At 36.4% G+C, this 21,801-nt stretch overlaps 1 protein-coding gene across 4 annotated transcripts in view; it reads right to left on the bottom strand.

Annotated features, from left to right (window-relative positions):
* Window positions 1–21,801, bottom strand: part of CPED1 (cadherin like and PC-esterase domain containing 1) — a 147,373-nt gene that overhangs the window by 5,403 nt on the left and 120,169 nt on the right. For 3 of the 4 annotated variants that reach the window (XM_084532759.1, XM_084532761.1, XM_084532760.1), the window contains 6 exons: window positions 19,589–19,706; window positions 12,941–13,077; window positions 4,328–4,548; window positions 3,965–4,066; window positions 3,668–3,755; window positions 1,653–1,799 (listed from right to left, as the gene is read on the bottom strand). In XM_084532759.1, coding sequence (XP_084388885.1) covers window positions 1,653–1,799; window positions 3,668–3,755; window positions 3,965–4,066; window positions 4,328–4,548; window positions 12,941–13,077; window positions 19,589–19,706 — 813 coding nt within the window. Of the gene's footprint in view, window positions 1–1,652; window positions 1,800–3,667; window positions 3,756–3,964; window positions 4,067–4,327; window positions 4,549–12,450; window positions 12,524–12,675; window positions 12,741–12,940; window positions 13,078–19,588; window positions 19,707–21,801 lie in introns of those variants that run through there. The other variant, XM_084532762.1, reaches the window with a different exon arrangement.

Raw genomic sequence — 21,801 nt, 5'->3', positions numbered from 1 at the left:
GGATTCAGAAATAAACTGATGACAAAACTATTAAAACTAATGAAGTATCAAAAGCATTCAAGGACTTTATTTTTGCTTTTGTCAAGGATCAAGTTTTTTTTTTGGTGTCTGATGGGTTCTCTTGGGCACATCCATGCCTCTTTCAGCACATTGGCCTCTCAAGCCTCATTAACAACTGTGCCATGATCCAAATTCTTCCCTGATCTTCCCCAGAAACACATACCCTCTGCTGAGATCCTCAGACAGAAAAGCAAGGCCAAATCTGCACGAGCTCATGAAAAATGAAGGAAGAATGCATGAAAAATGCTGATGACTGATCATGCCAGGCTGTTTTCCACCTACAAAGCATCTGAAATATTTTCCTTTGAAGTTCTCCATTTTATTCAAAAGCTCTGTGGAAATGGCAAGCATCAGCAATGACCCACGAAGTATACCTACATCTTGGTCTTAGACACAAAGGGGGTCAAGGAATCTGTCTGGGCAAAAAGGAAGGAGCCATGTACGCCACAAAACTATTTATCCATTGCAGAGGTATCTGCTCTGTGGCTTCCCTACTTCCCAGCTCCATTTGGACTGAGCTATGTTCACCCTTTTAATGCATTGCTCAGAGAAGATTAAAGGATCAGTTAACTAACCACATCCATTATGTTTGGTCCCAGAGCAGGACAGAGGCCCCAGCAGTGGGCTAAAAACATATGAGCTTCTGAGGATTCTGAGGTAGAAACCAGCTGTGAGGTTCACATTCAGCACATGAGCTCCAACAGGTCTGAAAATGCTCCAAGACCTGTGCTCTGCCCCAGTCAGCCTCATACTGGATCCTAATCATGGCCAGTTGCAGCTGACTGTTTTTGGAACTTGACTGCTTTTGGGAACACATTTATTGTCTCATGGACTGTTCTGTCCCTGACATTGTTGTCTCAGTCTGGGATGTTTAACCAGAAAAATCAAAGCCATACATTTATTACGTTTTTATTATGTTTTAAGTGTGCTGCAGCTGAGATAATTAAATTTAATCCATAGGCTATAAGAAAATGGTCAGGCTTGTTGTGTTAGGGCTTGGCTGGCAGAAATCACAAGGACACTCTGGAATATATGCTTGAATTTAGTTTCATCTCCACTTAATTTTGTTTTGTTTGGTTTAAACTACTAGGTTTAATTGGCCACAGTGTATTTTGTTTTTCAGTATATACTGTGGTTGTCTGATGAAGGAAACCTTATTATCAGAACTTTGCATCTTGTGGAACTTTAAGGAAAATATATGATAGCTGTACTGACATTTCTTCATGGCAAAAATTAGTACTTCTACCTTTTTCCAGGTGTCATGGCCCAAGTTTGTAGCCATAAAGGTCTGCAGAGATTCTGTGCTAACCCTGTGCACATCCAGGTCCCAGGAAGAGGTTTGGCCAAGAGTAAGTCTTGGAAAACCAAGTCTTGGAAAAATTGTTTTTATTTCAAGGAGATGCCATTACACCAGCTTAGCCTGTCCTTGGGCAGTGAGGGACAGATGCCACCATATGCATATAGCTGCCTCCACAGCTTTTGTTCAGGATTATCTGAGTCACGATTGTGAACCTACCTGCATACCTTTTTGCTTCTAAGCACCTGGCAGTTAAAATCTCTTTTAAATACCTGAAAAAGATACAAAAACTTACCTCATGGAAATGGCAGCCACACTTCCCCCGCAGAAATTCTTTGTAGCGTCCCATTGTGATGACAAAGGTGTCAACAACTTCATAGCCATAATTTTTTGCTGTATCCAGGATAACCAAGTTTTCATTCCACAAATTTTGCACTTCTGCCTGTGTTCCAGATAAAATATTGCAATGTTTTGTCAAAAGTACTGTTTAAAGGTTATTTTATACTCCCATTGAAATAAATAGCAAAACTTAATTTTAAATAGGATAATCATTTTATATTCCAGATGTGAATTACTACAAACACACTCTTGAAAAACACCTACTACTCCAAGACTTTTGTACATTTTTGCAGAAATTGTTTAGAATACGTTTTGCAGAAAAGAAAATGTCATAAGAAAATCCACAAATTTTTCCCTAATTACACAAAAAATCAGGTTGGTTTCAAGCTGATCTAAACTAAAAATCATATTAGCAGTAATTGTAATTATTTTTCAGTAGTTGCACAGCTTCCTCAATGGGAATATTTCAATGCTGTTTAAAATGTACTTACTTGAAAACTTTCTAATATACACTTAGCTAATATAAGCTAATATAAGTAATATAATTCAAGAAAAAAAAAAGAAAGAAGAAAAAAAAGAAAAAAAAGTCCTATGATAAAGATGTCTGTGTAACAAATGGCTAAATTGTTCCTATAAAGGACAAATTCAGCTTCAAAGCCACTAAGACTATTCCTTAAAAAGGAATATAAGGCCATGGGTGTCTTAGACACAGTCATAGTGAAAAAGAGATTATTTCTCAAGATACTGCAGGAAGGCCAAAAATAGGAAAAAAACGTTAGCCATAAATTTGTCAAGGCAGCAGATATGAAAAGGAAAAGAATGAGAGTTGCATATTGTAGTTGATTTCTGGAGTTTTATGAAATTTGCTGGACGAGAAACAGATAAAACTAATCCAGAGATGCCTTTCATATTCTTCTATCCTTGCTTCACCTACCTGAGATCAAAGTTCTACTTCCTCCTAGGACTGAACTCCGCTGAAATCTATGGGAGGAGCTTATTTTCTGGATAATAGGAGGACTATTTTTCCTCCTATTGATTCCAGCCACTTCCCCAATGTACCCTAACTTGGTCATGTGTATAAACTAAGAAAATGGTTGAAATCAATAGGAGGAATTTGTGTAAACACTATTGGAAAATAGTACTAAGCTAGAAAGAGGGAATGGGCAAAATCTGGCAAGGCAGTTTCTATAGCAAAAATCACACAGTGAATAAAGCAATCTGTTACTGCTGCAAGAAGAGGTGAATGCCAGTCCTCAGTGTGATAGGACTGCTGGACATAAACTATGAAAGCTTAGAAAGAGTACTGTGCAATGCTGGTAGGCACTATTACTCCTTTCTACCCTTCAATGCTTCCCAGACTTGTCTGTTCTACACATTTTATATGAGTTCTCTATCCTATCAACCAAATTGTAAATAAAAATGCTGAATTGAATGAGTTACACAGGATATTGAAATGAGCCCATCTGCTAATCTGAGAGTTCTTGGACATGATTTGAATTCACTATATCATCCAGTTAACATACAAGTAACAGGCTAAATTCACTGGTGTGTTCCAGCTGCTTTGTAAGTTGGTTAAGACATTTATGGAGAGCTAGAACACTGAGTCTGATCCGGCAATGATCATAGAAGAAGCTTGGGGAGTGTCTGTGCTAGACGTGGTAGAAAGAGCTATCTGCCTAGCCCTAACTCAATTTCTCAAATTTGGCAGCAGACATAATGGAGGTTGTTCTAGTTCCTGGGACAGCTGACTGAGCACAGTGTCTCAAATGACTCAGATTGCAGTGGAATCCATGAAATGAGGTTAATTGGTTTGAATACACACCAGCAAGCCATACTAGCAAATGCAAACATTCTTTCTTTGATTCACTTAAAGCTTGCTCAGCAGAGGAGGTAACATTTTTGACCATACTGAAAAAAATGTTTGCTGAAATGACAAGTCTTCTGTGAAAATGCACTCTAAATATAGCTTACCTGTGATAAAGAATGTATTCCATCCACTGGGAGGTGAAATCCCATCCCTATAGATTTGATAATTACCAGGATATTTGATAGATTTTCCCTGTTTGGCAAATTAAATGAATAAAAAAATCAGGACACACATTTTACTTAACAGACACACATCAAAAGACTTTTTTTTTCTTTCAAAGTCATTTAAGTGCACACCCCTGAGAAAACAAATGAAATGTTTGCATTTAAAATTTCTGGTCATTTCCCATAATTTGTCTTATCAAGAATTGACTTGGAATACCATTAAGCGCATAACATTACCTGTTCAACACCTTTTGGATAATTTGCAGGTGATTGGAATTAAGCCACTGAACGCCACCTACAATTAATACCGTCTGGTCTGTGTTCTCTAGGGGACGTGATCTGAAACCCAGAAAGAAAAAACAACACATGTTGTCTTAAAACAGATGGCAAACATTTTAACTGCATTGCATTGCATTTCAGTGAACTGTATCTGGCACGCTGATCAGAGGCCTGATGTCATATTCTACTATTTTTCAACCACACAATACGGTCTGCACACGTTGTGTTTAATTGTTTGGTTACTTTAATTGCAAGATCTGTTAAACACATTTGTGAATAGAATAAAACACAAGCAAGCCAGCAATGGAGTTCATACAGTACCTCTGTAGCAGTTGTTCTAGCGCTTTTTCAAATGTTGGTCTCTGTTTTGCAGTCATCCAAAACTGGGGATAATAGGAGTAACTGATAAATGTTTTCCCCTCATTGATATTATGATAACATTTAACATCATGAGTCTTTTGCCATTCTTGAAGAGTCTCATTCACTCTTTCTATTAGATAGTACATCATCCCTCTGTTAGTTGAGTCGCCTATAAAAAGAATCTTCAAATGGAAAAAAGATATATGACTTAGAAGTTGTACACTCCAAAAAACAAAAGGAAAGAAAAGAATTCAGCTAGGCTGGAGGTTTTAAAACCTTTTCACAGCAGTCAAGATATCTCTCTGTGAGCTGCCAGTTCCAAAGGCATGACAGCTCAGTACTAAAATTCTCCTTTAGCAAAATATTTGTGATCTGATTAACAAAAAGATTTTCAAAGACAAAATCAGTCTTAAAAAGTGTAAGTTATAGATGGCTATAATTACGGAGTTACTGCTATTTTCTTTAGCTTAAGGTTATATTTGCTTCCAGTTGCTAGTATAGTGCCTCTCTTGACTGCTTGCAGTTTCCTGCTCTAGTTCCTCCAGTTTTTCATGTGGTTTGCTCCTACACAGCATGTCTTGCTAAACTTCTGTCTTCCATAAATGTGATTCATTTAAATTTACACCAAAGTAACACACATCAATGAATGCAGCTGCTGCCTTATTTGTAAAGAGATGTTTTTTTCTGTCATTTCAGAGAGAATAAAAAAGCGAGTTACTCTGGTGACAAAGAATCTCAATACAGTCCTGGGGTGTGTGTGACATGACCATTAGGAAGCATTGTGTCCTGAAGAGAGTTGGAAGACACTTCAGGTTGAGCAATGTGTCAGCAGTCTGCAACTGAGTAGTCAGATTTATTTAGGGTTGCTTCTACAAGTTCTGTTGAATCCCCTGCCAAATCAAGCATCTCTGTATGTGGAGACCACAGAATGTAAGGCTTTTTTTTTTTTTTTTTTTTTTTTTTTTTTTTTTTTTTTAATGTAATTGCCCCATTTTTAGTGGATAGGACTAACATTTCCTCCTGCTGAAAAGAATGTGTAAGCAAAGGCAAATGTTCAAAGGTGAAAAGGAACGTGTAAGCAAAGACAAATGTCTAAAGGCAAAAAGAACCCAGGTTCATTGCGGTTCTTTGATGAAACTGTATGTGTAATCTCCTGATACCACAGTCACATCAGCCATAAGTACACACAGAGAAGCATAAATGTAAAATGGGGAGTCAGAAACCCTACAGAGTCATGACACAGTAACAACCCTGCTTTCTGTGCAGCAGGATGCCTCTTATCCTACCTCCTCGGGCACTAGTTATCATCCTGTACGTTGTTTTTTTTTTATTTGTTTTTTAAACTTGATTTGTTTTTTGATGTTTTACAACTTCCACCTTGACTATTTGGTTATGCAAATAAAATTTAGACTACACAATATTACATATTTAAGAACATATTTGCAAAGCTTGTCTTGGAGAATTTATGTGGTGAAAGCATCATGGACTTCTCTCATCTAATACATCATCTAATACATCTCTATCTATCTAGCCTCTTCAGGAATGTCACAGTTTTAGTGACTGGCTCCAGTTTCCACGATGAGCCTATTGTGAGTAAAAATGAGCTACAGCAGTGTAACAAAGAAAGTTCCCATAGTATAGAAGCCATTTCAGATGAATCCTGATCTGGTGGCAAGGCCAACAATGCACATGGCAATGACATGACCATTGTGGGTAGCAGAGAATCATTATGTGTGGTAGCAAATACATTGAAACAAGCACTGAACACACAGGGGCTCTTTAACCTCCTGTTCTAGACCTCTCAAAGCTGCTTCACAGCACACATTTTTAAACAGCTGCTGTTCGTGCTTGGACAGCACAAGCACTTCTCTCACATGCAAGGGGATTTCCGACTCTTTTCATATTGTGCCACAAGAAGCATCTTTAAACCAAGCATAACATGACTCAGAAGTCAAGGATCCTTGGTAATGTAAGGATCTGTTAGATGCTCTCTCTCTTTCTCTCTCTGACAAACACAAACATGCACACCATTATTTACAATTTGGAAGACAGTCTGCACTTATGATATGACCTAATTCTAAAGTAGGCTAACTTGAGGTTTTAAACAAGAATTCTTTTAACTTGCAAAACATCTTAATCTCTTCAATCTGTCTATATCCACGTCTCTTTAATCTCCATTTTATGAGTCCATCACTGTAGTATATAGATGTATATCTACTTAAAGAGTAGTTCTCAGATATTAGTAGAGAAGGTTATCATTAACTTGCCGTGTGGGTGAGAACATTTCTATAAAGACATAGAACACCATTAGCAGAATGACAAACAAACTCTACCAGGCTACACACTGTAGTTGGTAGAACATGTTAGATTGTTTCTCTTCTGCTATTCTATCTACCATGATGCCATTTTGGAATCACTAATTGCAAAGGAGCACATTCAGTTATAAATTACACTGATTTGATAAATGCATCTTTTTGCTTACTCTTCATTGTACTCTGACTAAGATGCTGATAGATATTTTTCCTTCTAGCTGTATTTGATCTAATCTCATCTACCCCTGAATTCAAATAGCAGAACAAGACAATTCCTCCCCTCCCTGCCCCACTCCACCCCCTCAAAAAAAAAAAAAAAAAAAAAAAAAAAAAAAAAAAGTGAAGAAATACAGCCAAGGCCAACACTCTACACTCCATAATCTCTTATAGTGTCAAGTGTCATTCTAAATATTTTCAAAGTCTCAAACATTGCAGACCATCAATGACAGAGAATGACTCATCATGACTCATCAGACTCTTTCTTTTTTTTTTTTCTGATGTCAAAAACAGAGCAAAACACTTGCCCTCACACACTCTTCATTTACTCTATTAAAATTTTAGCATTGTAGAGCTTTTCAAATTCTACACCTACACATACAAGCAGTTGGTCCATGAGTGAATTTTCAAGTTTGCTCTGGGGTGCTCAGCTGGTGAATTCTGCAGGAGGAAGGGCACTTTGAGTAGGCATTTTGAAAATCAGTACCAGGAAGACAAGCAAGTTCTCATAGTGACAGTTTTAACAGACTTTTAGTCAGAAGTCAGAACTGGGCACTGTGTCCTGTTAGTACCCTGATGTACTTCTTCAGATTATTAACATGAGACACATGAAAATATACTAAGCCTACCCTTGAAAGAGCAAGTTTTGAGTCTTAAAACATCTCAATTTTCACTCTTAAGTGAGCTTGTGAGGAGGTAAAGCAGGTCAGGAAATGGATTCAATCAGACAGCTAATCTTACTGAGTATGTGAGCATCCATGTGAGAATGTATATTTATTCCTAGGAGAAGGTGTGGCTAAACAGGATGTCAGCAATGAGAGAGATGGCAACATCACACTGATGAGGAATATGAGTTATTGTGGGGAAATTAACCTAAATACTCAGAAATAGGTCTGCTAAGAGAATAGTTAAAACTTGATGTAAGAGGAGAAGGGAGAAATTAGTCAATGCAGACCTATGCTTGTACAGAAAGACAGATAAAAAGTGTAGATTTTCCTCAAATATGTCAATCAATTATAACAACCATATTAGCTTTCACTCAAGTAACCTTTGACTGGTCAAGTAGGTATGAGCCATACCAGGACAGTGTCACTGGAATCATTCAAGTCTAACTCCAGCTGCTTCTTGCAAAGTGAAATCATGGTTTTGCTGAAAAACATATAATTAAATCCATCACTGCAGTATGTGAAACCTATGGTCCCTGTCCTCTAGCCCTAACAGAGAGCTCTGAAGTCTCTCTGTAATCTTCACTGGACATATCAGCAGTCACATCCTGGAGACTGTGTGTACTGGGATTTTGAAGGGAATGCTCTCCAATAAATGCAGCAAAGATCTCATATGGAAAGATAGGTGTGCAGTCCTTGTAATCCAATGCATCCCAGGCTGCTGGATGCATAGCATATCATCAGCAAATCTGTGCACACTGAGCATCCATTCATTAAGACCTTCTCTGTATCCAACAATCTGGTTCTAACAGTTGTTCCAACCATCTGGAAATCCTGGAAAAAAATACTCCTTTTCTTCTGCCTAAAACAAAACTCATGGGGAAGAACGTGACATTCGTAGGTTATCCTACCTGCAAAACCACTTTTCAAACTGCCTTTGTGCAGAACTGACAGAGCATATTTTGTCATGGTATGCAGACCATCAGAAAGCATCTTCCAAAGCATCCACCCTTTGCAGATCCGCTTCATTATTAGTAAATGCTTGGACAACTCAGAGGCTAAAGTCAGTGGTGTATAGCCCCTGGAATAAAACTTATGTCTTTCAAATAACCCAAGAGCTTTGATGAATTAGAATAATCATTAAATGTAATTGAATGCGTGGTAGTTATGGCAACAGTTGATTCTTTACAGTTGCATGAGCTTACTGTAACTGTGCATGCCATGTACTATTTGAATCAGGGCTCTGTGGATATTTAGCTCCATGACAATAATAAGCCAAAGAATGGTTCAGGTGTGAAGAATGTTCTGTAACTCATTTACATAACAGTCTGGCACAAGGCTCAGCCATGCACTGTTCAGGTCAATGGGGGATTTGTCTGCAGGATGACTAAAGGATCAGGCATACATAAGACTATAATTTTACCAGACAGAGAACAATACTTTCACACAGACAGATGTTTTCAGTGTCTTCTGTTGCAAATGTTTTTTTTTGTGAAAATAAATAAATAAATAAATCCCTTATAGCTTACAGGCCTTAAGAGATTGTGTAAGCATAGTGGAATCCACTTCTTAACCAGACCTATCATTATAAATTAACCATGCTTAGGAAATTCAAACATCTGTAAGTCCAAAACAGTACTTAACTCCAAAATATTATTAAGAAATAATAAGGTAAACTTCTTGCTTTAACAGCTGAATTTTAAGTACTTCAACAAATATTACCTTTTCATATTTCCTGTTCTTAATTACACATGATTCAATGGTACTTTGTTATAAGACTAAACTGAACAATATTTCTCAATGATAAACAAAATACATATCCCTCCCTGTTACTGAGGGCAGCTTACTATGTGTTGCTAATTGGATAAATAATTACCTGTTAGAACCCCTTTTCCTTTTACCTATTTATAAAGATCTTGTACAGAAATCAAAGCTTAATGTTTTCACAGAATTGCATAAATCTTACAGCAAAAGCTTGTTAACCACACTTACAGAGGATTTTGTTGAGCCAATATAATACAGATATTTTTATTATGCCTGCCTATTTCTTTCATTCAATTAGAGCATATATGTGGAGTTCCCTATGAACAACATAACCTGTATCTCACTACTTACTAAGAGTTTAAAACAGTGAACAAGGGCTACAGATACCAAGAGTGGACTGAATGAAAATCTACTTGGCCAGAACCACTTTAGACTCAACACTTCAGAATTTTCCTGTTTACTGTGTCTGAAATGTAAACATATGACTGACTAGTCTTGCTAACACATCATAAAGAAAAATAAGGCTTCTTACAAACTGTTTTTGTGAATGTGTATCCTTTCTCATGTCTCCACTGAGTGTTATTGTTTCACTACGGGTGGTCTTAGGTTTTACGAAACAGAAACAACTTAGCTCAAGCATAGTTTTATATGCACACAGATTAAAATAGTAATTAGCAATGATGTGAAACCAATCTGAAGTCATAGCCAGGGAAAATGAATTTCTGTTACAGAGAAAGGAGATAATAATTTTAGAGATAAGCTCTAAAGTACAAATCAATTTTAATATAAGACGTGAAAGCAGCTTGAAGTTAGAAAACAAAATTATGAAACATGATTTGGTAGGTTTTTGTATGAAGAAATATAGGAAAGAAGTGCTGTTTGTACATCATAAATATCTTTAGGAAACATTAATAAATGCATAAATAAATTAAAGAGTAAGAGACATATCATCACTGCATTCTACTGTTGTTCTATGAAACATGGGAAGAAAAGAATAATTGTATATACAGTTGATCTCACACATGCTGCATCCACAAAGAGACCATTAGCATTCACTCTCCTTATTATTTTATCAGTTGATGCACATCCAGACCAGAGACAATCACAGTAGTGGTAAATATATTGTATTCTTCTTTTCCCATGCATTGGAGCTGAAGAGCAACATACACATTTTTTTTTCTTTTTGCATGTTTTTTTTTTTTTTCAACTACAAGTGGAGCATAAGAAAACAACCTGCAGTTGTCATAGTTGGAATTTGACAGCAGCATAGAGATTAACACCTCCTTTTTAAAGAAAAGACATAGTCACAGACACTTCTGCTATCTTATCATGCCTTATTATTTGCAATAAGAAGCAAAGCCTAGCAGGTCAGAATCTTGAAACTAATGCATGCATTTTTTTCAGGACAAAAGTCAGAGACTTCAGCTTACTGAACCACAAACTTTAGTAATTGCTTTACGTTAAATTCCTGATCAAAGCTTGCATGAGTCTGAACTGTGTATGAAGGGTATTCAAGAAACAAAGTCAGTCACAGAGGCATGTTAGTATTTTTTATAGAAGTCGTGATGTCATTTAACCCATTGATGTTACTCACATATGTCTCTCTGCTTTACAAATGAAGATTTGGTAATTATGTGGGTTGAATGGAAACTTTATTGCCTTAATTTGGAATAAACTTTGAGCAAGAACTGAGATATTGTGTCGTTTGAACTTAAGAAAATAGGGCTGGGTTGGGAGAACTCACAGTTACTTCCAGTTCTGATGGAGCAATTTTGCCTCTGATATAGCAAAATGTAGATTTTGAAGAGATCAGTGTTACACAAGCTGAATACTTGAAGTACGAAGGCATACTACAAAACCTCAGAATACAGGGTTACAAAAGTAAGCTGAGCACATTCTGAGAAGTGGACACATGAATTAATTCTGTTATTCTCACCTAGCTTCATCAAAGAAGAAGTATAAATCAAACAAACACTCTAAATCATCTCAGTATCTTCACCTAGGTTGGTGATTTTGTTTCTCTGACTTGAGTTCTACTGAAGTGAGGGAGTTGATCCAGACTCTGCATTTATTTATTTGGTGAAAGAAGCACAAATGTTATTTGGAAATGCTATACAAAGTGAATACTACTGCAATGTGACAACAAAAATCACGTTAGAGGGAAAACATAGGAGAAATATAGCAAAAGGGGAAAATGCGTTAGAATGATGACTTTAAATGAATAAACCAGTTAAATGGACATCTGTGCAAAGGTAACAGGAGTGATCCAGCAGCTTTCTACAGACCAGTAAAAGTTATCAGACAATGGTGGAAGATTTTTTGCAAAAGATGCAGAATGGGAAGCAAGTGCAATTAGTTTTACAGAGATTTTTCTCATGCTGTGTTAATGTGCTTCACATGGGATAGGGTTCTTGTCTGACACTGGAGTAGATGAAAGTCATAACATAGTGGATTTTGAATTAAAATTGGTTTTAATAGACCTTTAACAAATGTTGTCCTGGTGAATATGAGTAGTTGGACTGAGGAGATGGGAATGTTAACATAACCCTCTCACACTATGCTGGCAAAACACGTCCATATTGGTATGTTGTTCTGCTATCCTGACCAAAAGGTGTTTACTTATTGAAGCAGCCTTAAAATTTTCCAGTAAATGGAAAAAATTTTCCAGTAAATGGAAATTAAAGACCAAAGCTAGCAATATATTTATTTTTTCCTGTGGTCAATGCAGAAGTGCTTGTTTTGTTAATAAGGAGCAAATCAAGCTTCTTCTCTGTCATATAAACCTATGGTTTTGTTTTCTTGTTTTTGAGAAAAGTATGGTAGGAGAGACCCAAAGCACTATAGTAATGGAGAGAACTACAGGCAGAAATAAAGCCAAATGGCAATGAAGAATGCTGTGCAAAACAAGGAATGACCAGAAAAGAAAGAGACAATGTTAATCAGAAGACTATAATTTTTGTATTTTTTCCATATAGAAATGGTCTTGGATTCCATCAAAATGTCATTGTTAGTTACTATTTTGTTACCTAAACAATAAACTATAAAAATCTTTATAACAATTAATTACTTACTTTCTGGATACTTGTATCCTCAGTAATGTACCTGAGCCTCAGATCAGAGCTCTCTTTCAACAGTTTTACAGTCATAGCATGCCTATTAAGGCACCCTTGTATTTCCAAGCAATCACCTTAGAAGCTTCACTATAAGAAAAGAATGTGCAAGAAGACTTGGTAAGATTAGTGTGCACAAGCAATGCCATGCATTAGGTATGCAGCAGAAGAAACCGAAATTACACATAAAGTGCGAGACAAACTGTAACAATGCAAATCCCTTCTCCACTGACAGTGCTTACATACTCACTGCAGGTCTCGTTGATAACCGTGTTCCCCATAGGTCCTGACACTCCACTGATGTGACCTAAGGTTTGTGTGAAATGGCAGCATACAACTGTGACTGCATAGAGACTAAATTATTGATAGCAGTTTTTGTTTCCTTCTGTTTTTTCCCCATTATAATAAAAAGGGATTTTCTTACAGTATAAAATTGCTTTTAAGACCCCAGAACACTAAATATCTAAGTAAATAATAACAAATTAAAGTGCAAAATCTGTTACTTACCCTTCTGCCCTCCACACAGCGCTGGAGTTCAGGCTTAGCCAGCACAGAGTGTTGGCAGTTGTGGGGCTGCCATGTTATTGCTCTCCAGTCGCAGGTTCTGTTGTCAGAGCAGCTGAGGCAAGGGACAATCCACTGCCCTGGAAAACAGCAACAGGGTATCAGCATCTCATCTGTATTTTTGTGAGTAACCTTACTATTACGAAATGAGTGACATGTTCTCAAGCCTTTTATCATGTGAGTTTTCCTTAAATTAAATCTGTCTCTACCCTTTGAAGAGACTATTTCCTTTTTCTGCATTCCTTTGCATTTAGCAAGCATGGGAGGTTTTGCTTTTTCTGAAAGAGTTGTGAATGCTCAAATTTGACAGTAGCGTGTGAGTTTATTTTTCAGTTCACTTTGCCTTTCTCACCTCAGCTTGTCCTTTCCCAACTGAGGGGATAAAATAAAGGCAAAGAGGTGAGGAGGCAGAATGGGGATAGGATGTATCCATGGTTCAGAAGCGTCCAAAGACAAGATTCATTCTCATCTATCAAGATTCATTCTTATTCTGATCTAAAAATTGGCTGGTTGATCAAAGCAAGACTTTGAAAGCCACTGGATTGAAAAATGAAGCAAGAGAGAGGATGGCTTTCCCTCAGCAGTGCCCATTTCAATTTGGGAGAATTCAGACAACCACACTGAACAATACATATATGCATTTCAGGTGGTTGAAGTTAGTAAGATGAACAATATATGTGCCTGATCCCTATTAAAAAAAAAAAAAAAAAAAAAAAAAAAAAGATTTTGCAGTTTTCGATTGTAAAATGGGATTATCCAAAGTCAGTGGGTTTGAGGCATCTGTTAGGTAAGAATGAATGCTTTAGTTATTTTGGTTCTGTAAAGCTGTTTAATTCCAAAATCCTATTGGAAATCAGAGGGATTCTATGTGTCTATGACTGTGTGTTACTATGTAGTTATGCCAGCAAAATCTGCTTTTTCCTCAGATTAAAGGAGTTACACAAAAAAAAAAAAAAAAACGCCCCCAGATTCTTGTGTCTTGTGTCAGTGCTATCAAGCCTTGTTAGCACGCTTTGCTTTCTACTTGCAGACCAGCAAATGGTTCCACCAGCAAATAAATGTCTGCAGAGCAGACCTGCAGCCTCTCCTACCAGACAGCAGTGCAGCAGCCAGCCTGGTGCGCTTCTCAGCGTTTGATATATTGTTATGACACCAGAAGCCATAGCACAAAACAAGGCTGCTATTTATCAATGTTTATGAGGCCAGGGGCAGAGTGGGAGGCTGAGCGAAGCAACTCTGCCAAGCCCCAGAGGCCTTGGAGGAGCTGGCTGCTACCTCAGGAGAGAGGAGGTTTCCGGGGAGGCAGCCTGTGCTTGAACTGGAGGGAAGTCCTAAGCAAATGCTTTGGTCAGTGGCAGATGAAAGTCCTCCCAAATAAAACTGCCAAGAATTGTTTGTACAGGAATACGAACTGGCACCTCTGAGGGCAGAATGCCTCCCACGGTGCTGCAACTGTGCAGCTCTGTCTGCTGTGCAGCCTGCCCTGCTGCAGCTGCTTCTGCTCCGTGCCAGAAGCACCCCATGTCAGCTACACTTGAAGGTGATGTGAAGAAAATGATGGCAGGCTGCAAATAAATGAAAGTCAAGACAATGATGTTATCACACTTTAGAACCTAGCTCCTAAAGGCGACCATTGGGCAAGCGGCCTGTTTCGGCAGAGAAAGCAGAGAAAGGCAGAAGGGAGCGCCCCGGGCCATGGTGCCAGGCCATGAGCAGGGAGGTGGAGCTGCTGAGTGCTCCTCGCACATAGTAGCTTCAAAAATCACTTTCTTTGTGTCCTAACCACCAAGCTGTGTGTCCTTCTTGCCAATTGAGTACCGCTTAAAGTTCAAAATCCTTTAGGACAGAACAGTAGTATAGTTGCAACTTTGTAATTTATTTGGGAGAAGAGAGGCCTGACCTTTGGTTCTTGGGTGAGACCTTACATAGAGTTTTTATCCAGGGAGTAAAGTGAATTTTTACCTAAAGCTACACAGTGACTACCCAAGTTTTGGAGCTGGGCATGCTCTTCCACCACTGAGGCCAGGCATGCTTTGGCACTCCAAGATTTCTGTGGCCAGTGGTAGATCACGTTCCCTCAGTGCTCCCTCTGTGCCCCATCTGCAATCTGTGGCTAAGTGGTCATTCCCAGCTTCACTGCACTCAAGAAGATAGACTGAAAAGTGCCAGGACTCATATAACACAATAGTAGGTGCCATAAAAATACCTTAAATTGCTTTCAGCTTTCTGAGTATGGATATAATGGATAGTTGGTTTGAGGTTTGGACTCAGAGACTACCAATGCTGTACAGTTTTTCAAAAACAATCTGATAGTTGTTTGGGGCAGTGATTTATATCTAAAAAATAAATGAAAACTGGGCAGTTTTTGCCCGACATTGCAATTTTTCTTTCAAATCAAATACATAAAAGTTCTGGCAATGGCTACAACATCTGAGATCCCTCATTTTATGGAACATTCTGCTTTACTTCATATATATTTATGAGCTGATTTGGTTTAGGTAATAAACTAGAAAAGGAGAACTACATAAAATGAATATTAAGGATCTGAAATGTCTGAACACTAAAAGTTTAAACTTTGGCAACTGAAAGTGATAAGCACCTTTTGAAAATCTTTAAAATTGTTTGATTTATATTCAATCACTGAGAAAAAAAAATCTCTTTTTTGGGGGGGTATATGATAAAGATGAGTGGCAAAAAAATAGAGAACAATGACATATCATGGAAAACCCATGTTTATAGGAAGCACTGACATTTAATGTTCACAGAGTGGATGCAGTTGCTATATTTACATAGACTTTTAAAATTATGCAAATATATGCATTTTAAATCTAGTCATTATGATTTTTTCCTCCTATAACTTCACAGCACTTAGTCACTGCATTCCTAACCTTCACAAATAAAATTTCACTAAAAGATAAAATGAATCTTTAATATGAAAATGTAACAGTAAAAATCACAAACAATATTGGGTTGGAAATTAAACACATTTCTATTCCAATTGTAAGGTTGTGGAGGCTGTTTTCTTTTTTTATATTTTTGTTTGTTTGTTTATTTTTTTCCACTTATGTAGGGTAGCAGCACACAATGTAGCTTTCAGCATAATTTCAGTGAATCTGTGTTTTGTGCTGCTTCAGCTGAGAGCACTGATTTTATCAGGCTAAGGCAAGTTTACCTAGCATTCACTGAAGGAGAGAGCAAGCGTTAGCTGCTGTGAGTTTAAGTTTATTCCCAAACTGAAGCTGCTAAATACAAAGTTTTATGAAAGCCTGTAAATAACAGGTTGCCACAGAAATAGTGAAGGTAAACTGGATTTTGGGCTCATTAAAGAGGCTTATCAGTTGCATACATAAATCTTCTGCTTAGGATAGTAGATAAAACATTGCCTGTACTCCTGTAAATAGCTCTCTTTAACTGGTATGAAAACAAATACCCTTTGAAAAAATAATCAGGACTATTTACCTGTATTTAAAAAGCACACAAATGTTAGCCTAAAGTCACAAAGTTTTAACCAATTAAGGACGTACACTTAAATTGAATTTATTTATTTATTTTTTCTTCTGGACAGGGCTTTCAGCCTTTTATTTTTATTCAACATTTCCCATTGGCATAGCCACAAATACATAGATTTTATGTTCAAGATCAAAAGCAAAGATTTTATATAGTGCAAACAATTATCCACAGAAAAGGAAAAAAAAGTCTAAACTGAAAACTCATATCTGAATTTAAATATTTAACTAAGCTGAAGCTAAAAGTAGTTTGTTGATTTGTGTCTAGTTTACTTTTACATTTGGTGTCTGTTTGGGATCCTAACACTTTTAAAAGATGTTTTCTCCAGGAATAGGTTATAGAAATATTTATTTTTTCTTTTGCTTTTAACTACATTAATGGAAAACACACATAACATTATTTTTAAAAGGATATGATTTTCATGCTACAGAATAAAATGATCTTAGACCTGCAGACTTATGTTCAAACTGACATTTACTCCTTGTAATTAAGGGAGACACTCATTTGGTTCTGCATCAGCTTGTGTCTGTGTTGAACCTAAATTCAGACAGCCTCTGAAAGGCAAAAAGAGAGTTTGTGCAGAATTATGTTGAACTGGCTACAGTTCTGGAAAGTGGGGAAAACTGAATACTACTAAAGCATGTATGTCATAGCAGAGAGGCACAACTTAGAAGTGAAGCTGTGATCTCTTAATGCATAAGATTTTGTGAGTGTCTGCAAATTTCCACAAAAATTTCCACCAAATTTCCACAGACTGCAATAGTCTAATTCACCTGCAGGACTTCAGAACAGCTTGGGGTCCTCATGGTCCTTACACAATCGTCTCTCTCTCTGAGGAGCCAAACACATGGTTGCTGCTTACTGACTGCTTTGTCATTAATAATACCGTAGCAATACTGAACAGAGAGCTGTTTTTTCTATGACAATGGGTTAAAAACTGAAATCAAAGGGGATTTTCTAAAGGCAAAAGGATTTTTTTTTTTTTTTTTTGCTATAAAAATCATAATTTCTTTCTGTGATCCCAACAAGATGTAAAGACTGAAACTTCCCCTGTTTAATATTCACCTTTGCATATATCAGTAAAAGAGAAAGAAATGTGTAAATCAAGTACATATTTGGTAAGATGCTGAGCCTCCTCTAGAGAACTGTGCCACGGAGTGTAGTAGGATGGGAGTAGTCCGTTCCACCTTTGGTTAGACCCTCTACTACTGCCTCTATGCCATATCACAGGAGTAGAAATGAGGCATGAAATCCTAGTGACACTTCTCAGCTTTACCATCAACTTCAGAGAAATTAAGGTTTCATCTTTACCTCTGCTTCCTTGCTTCAGCCTCTGCCCATGTCTGCATCAACACGACAAGCTTTGGCCAGCACAGATACATTTTGCTGCAATAGAAAATCAAGTATTCCTGTACAACTAAGCCGTTAACTAGCATAAGAAGAACCTATGATGCTGCCTTACTTCTTCTTAAAGGAAACAGGTCATGGGTTGGCTTCTCTGAAAATTTAAGTTATTTAAATAAAAGAGACATTGCAGCTTTAGCTGGGAATTTGCAATTACTCCCATACGTGTTAGGAAAATGTCCACTGTCAGGACTACGATTTTGTTTCATTGTTACAAATTTTGAATGATGTTGCACAAAAAGCGATTTGTTTGGCTCCAGTTCCAAAACTCCAGTTCCAGTTTGAGGCTGTGACACACATGAAACTATACAGCCACTTCTTGCTGGATACTGCACATGTCAGTTCTAGGCTCATTAGACATCTTTTGGCAACCTTTCACTTCATAAGCCAAAATTATTCTTCCCTTTTTTATAGACTTGTCCTTTGAGACTACATTTCCTGAAGTAGTTTCCATTTTAAATCTATATGTTTTTAGCAATAAGCTTGTAAATAGATTTTATATTCAGCTCTCCTTAGCTAGATATGGTATTCACAAGAAGCACATTATATTTAAAGAGAAGGAGATTGTCTGCCCCAGAAGGACTCTTCTGTCAATTTGGTTTGGGCTTTCTAGTCAGGAGGTTTACATCCTCATGTATTAACATAGGCTATTTTGTGCTTCTTCATGATTCATAACTTGTGTGACTAAAACGTGCTGTCAGGTACAGCAGTGTCTCCTTTGTGTGTTTCCTTCATTTAACACTGAAAAACAAATATAGGTCTCTATGTTTCATACCAAGTGAAAACATTCAGGCAGCTCAAGCATTTCTGTTACTTTGTATTGATTATTCCTCGAGTTTGTGCAAGTTCATTGCTGTGAGTAGCTGCTCCTATCTACAGGAAGATTAAAAAAAAACAAAAACCACATTTGTGGTAGTAGATCATACAGGAGTTTGGTTTTATTTTTCATCCATCTAATAAAGAATTAAAGAAAATTACTTATTGTCTAATGCAGAAGCAACTTAAGCCATGTATAGGACTACAAACACAAGTAGTCCTATGGATTACTCATATTTGTTAAGGTAAATAAATATTCATGCAGCTGTAACCTAAAGAAGAATACCTGCCATTCTACCTATCTTTCTTGATCATACTTGTTGATATATAACCATTACTTTAAAAAAAGACATTTCAACCACACTATTTTGTCCATCTTGTTATTTCAGACAGTGACATGTAAAAACAAACACTTTATTGTTTGCTTAATTTGAAATTGTAATTTTTTTGTTACCAATAGAGAAGTAGAAATATAAAATTGGAATGAGTCAAATCATATTCTTTTTCAAAAGTGGTTTTTTTTTTTTTTTTTTTTTTTTTTTTTAAGTTTAGACAATCCCTTTCAGTTAGAATAAATCATCATTTATTTTAATATTTTTGGTGTTTTGATGGAAATATTTCAATGAACTTCACAGGCTAACTGACAATAACACATGAAGTGTTGCATCACTGGTAATGAACTTGTCGAACTAAAAATTGTCACAAACTAATCTGATTTTAAAAATCTGTAACTCTTACAAGGAATTAGTTATATCTATTGTTAGGTTAGTACATGCGCATAGAGAAGAGGAAATATTTTTTTCTAGTTTTGCTTTGGTGAAGCGTGTGAGCTAGTTCTCAGAAGACAGAAGATTAAGTACAAACCTTTTGTGTCTCCAGCTTCGCAGGTCTTAAGCACTGTCTGTGAAATTCTGAAGAGGTATTCATGAGACAGAGGCTGCAAGCCACAGGACTCCTCTGGATGGATTTGAGAACCACAGTCCTGAATTAAAATGAAAGGAGTGCAAATTACAGCACTGCACCTGGATATATGTGGATACATGACTTTGAAATCCTCTTCAATGATACATAAGGAAAAATATTTGCAGTTGGTTCTACAATTCATTCTTACTTAGCTCTTTGATATTTTCTTAATATGAAATTTAAAATCCTTTTTTTTTTTTTTTTCTGTTAAAACAATGGTTTTGTAATAAATTATCCCAATCTACAGTCAATGTACATGACACTACATCATTTGCTAAAGATAAAAAGAAAATTTGTTAAGGCAAACACTTACAACATTCAAGTAATGATATTTTGTCACTATTTATCATGAAATCTCTACTTATTTGCTCATAGCAATTTTGTATGCATATCTGCCATTCTAGGGAATGTAGTTCTATCATGAAATGCCTCAAATTAGCTTGAGAACATACAGGTGCATAAAGAAAGAAAATTTTAGAAAAAGAGAGAAAAAATATATTCAAGGTGATATGAGACTTTTTTTTTTTTGGTAACTCTAAACAGGTACAGTATGTGTGGCTGTACAAATTGCTTGTTATAACTTTGCTTTATTGTTTCTGAAGAGAAATAGCATAGCTATTTTCAATATCTACTTTAGGACAAAATGGATCACATCTTTAAAGTGCTTTTCTCCCTCGCCTGTAAAATGAGTTTTAGAATGATTCAGAAGCACGTCCACCTTAGTTCAGTTGAATTTCACTTCAAATTACTTTGTAAAAAGTAAATAATATTGCATTGACAGTTTCCAGTTGTTTCATCAGAAGATGGGAGCTTTCTGGGGTCAGTATTAGATTCAGGAAGAATGTTAACTATCTTCTATTTCATTGTTTCACCTTCACTTCTGTATTGTTACAAACTCAGCAGAAGACAATGAATGTTTTCTATTTTTATTTTCATCAAAACTGAAAAGCTAACAAAAAAAAAAAAGAGAGAGAGAGACTTAAAATAGTGGAAAAGATCGAAAAGATCATTTTATGACAAAAGAGAAAATATTATGAAAAATTAACCATGGAAATATTACTTAATGTGTTTTTGTTTCTAAATACTCTATGAAAAATACAGATGGTACCCTTTTTGGATAAACTGAATGTTAGTAATAGTAACATTTAATTAGTTACAAACTACACAGATGGAAATACACTTTTACTGTACTGTGTTAATTTCAAGAAAGAGTATTCTTGAAACTGAAACAAAGAATAAAATGCAATTTCTCCAAAAATAAAAAAAGGATTTCATCGGTCTTTTCTTTATAGAAGAATGATGAGTTCTATATTTATTTTTGACAACAATAGTAAAATTAATTAGGAAACTGTCATGAACTATCTTTCACTGTTTCCATTAAATGCTACATCTATGATGTTACATCTAAATTGAACCAATGAGCAAATAACAATTATGTCCTCATATTGTCAAGGTGAAATTTGACAGTAGGATTTGTGGCACTAATATCGGTGGAGATGTGAATCTGTCCTGGAATTTAATAAATATGGGGCTGTCTTGATTATCTTATTGAAAAATAAAGTGAAATAATTATCTCATACTTAACCTGATTTCAATTCATTACATGGTTAAAAAAAAAAAAAAAAAAAAAAAAAAGTTAAAAAATCTTCCTGTTGACTTCGAAGGTCTCAGGTCATCTTTGCATAAAAGGTCAGAGAAACAGCAGATATCTGTGGGCTCTTTTGCACAGTTGTCCTGTTCTCTGCTCTATAATAATGCTCTATTACTAAGGAAAGCTGTTATGACAAAATGAATGGCACTGTATCTTCTAGCATCAAACTGTGATGTTGTCTTGGAGCCTCTAGGTCTGGACACACGGTGCAGCTATTTGACAGTATTACTTCAAATAGCATTAACACCAGAAAGCTCCTACCTTGCAGTAAAACAATTTGCACAGGACTTCACAAGAAAGCCTGAAATTCCTGAATGAGCTGCTATTGCTCTCAACATAGTGCAATAAAATAACTTAACAGGGATTTTCTTGTTCATACGTCTGCACAGGGTATGTGTTTAAACAAAAAAAACCTGATTCTAATTGAGTTGTGCTTAATATGTAATTTCCATCTAAAACAACA

Source organism: Aythya ferina (genome assembly GCF_964211825.1).
Source record: "Aythya ferina genome assembly, chromosome: 1".
NCBI classification, from domain to species: Eukaryota; Metazoa; Chordata; class Aves; order Anseriformes; family Anatidae; genus Aythya; species Aythya ferina.
The sequence above is the reverse complement of the archived record's forward strand: the minus strand, read 5'-3'. Positions and strand labels throughout refer to the sequence as shown.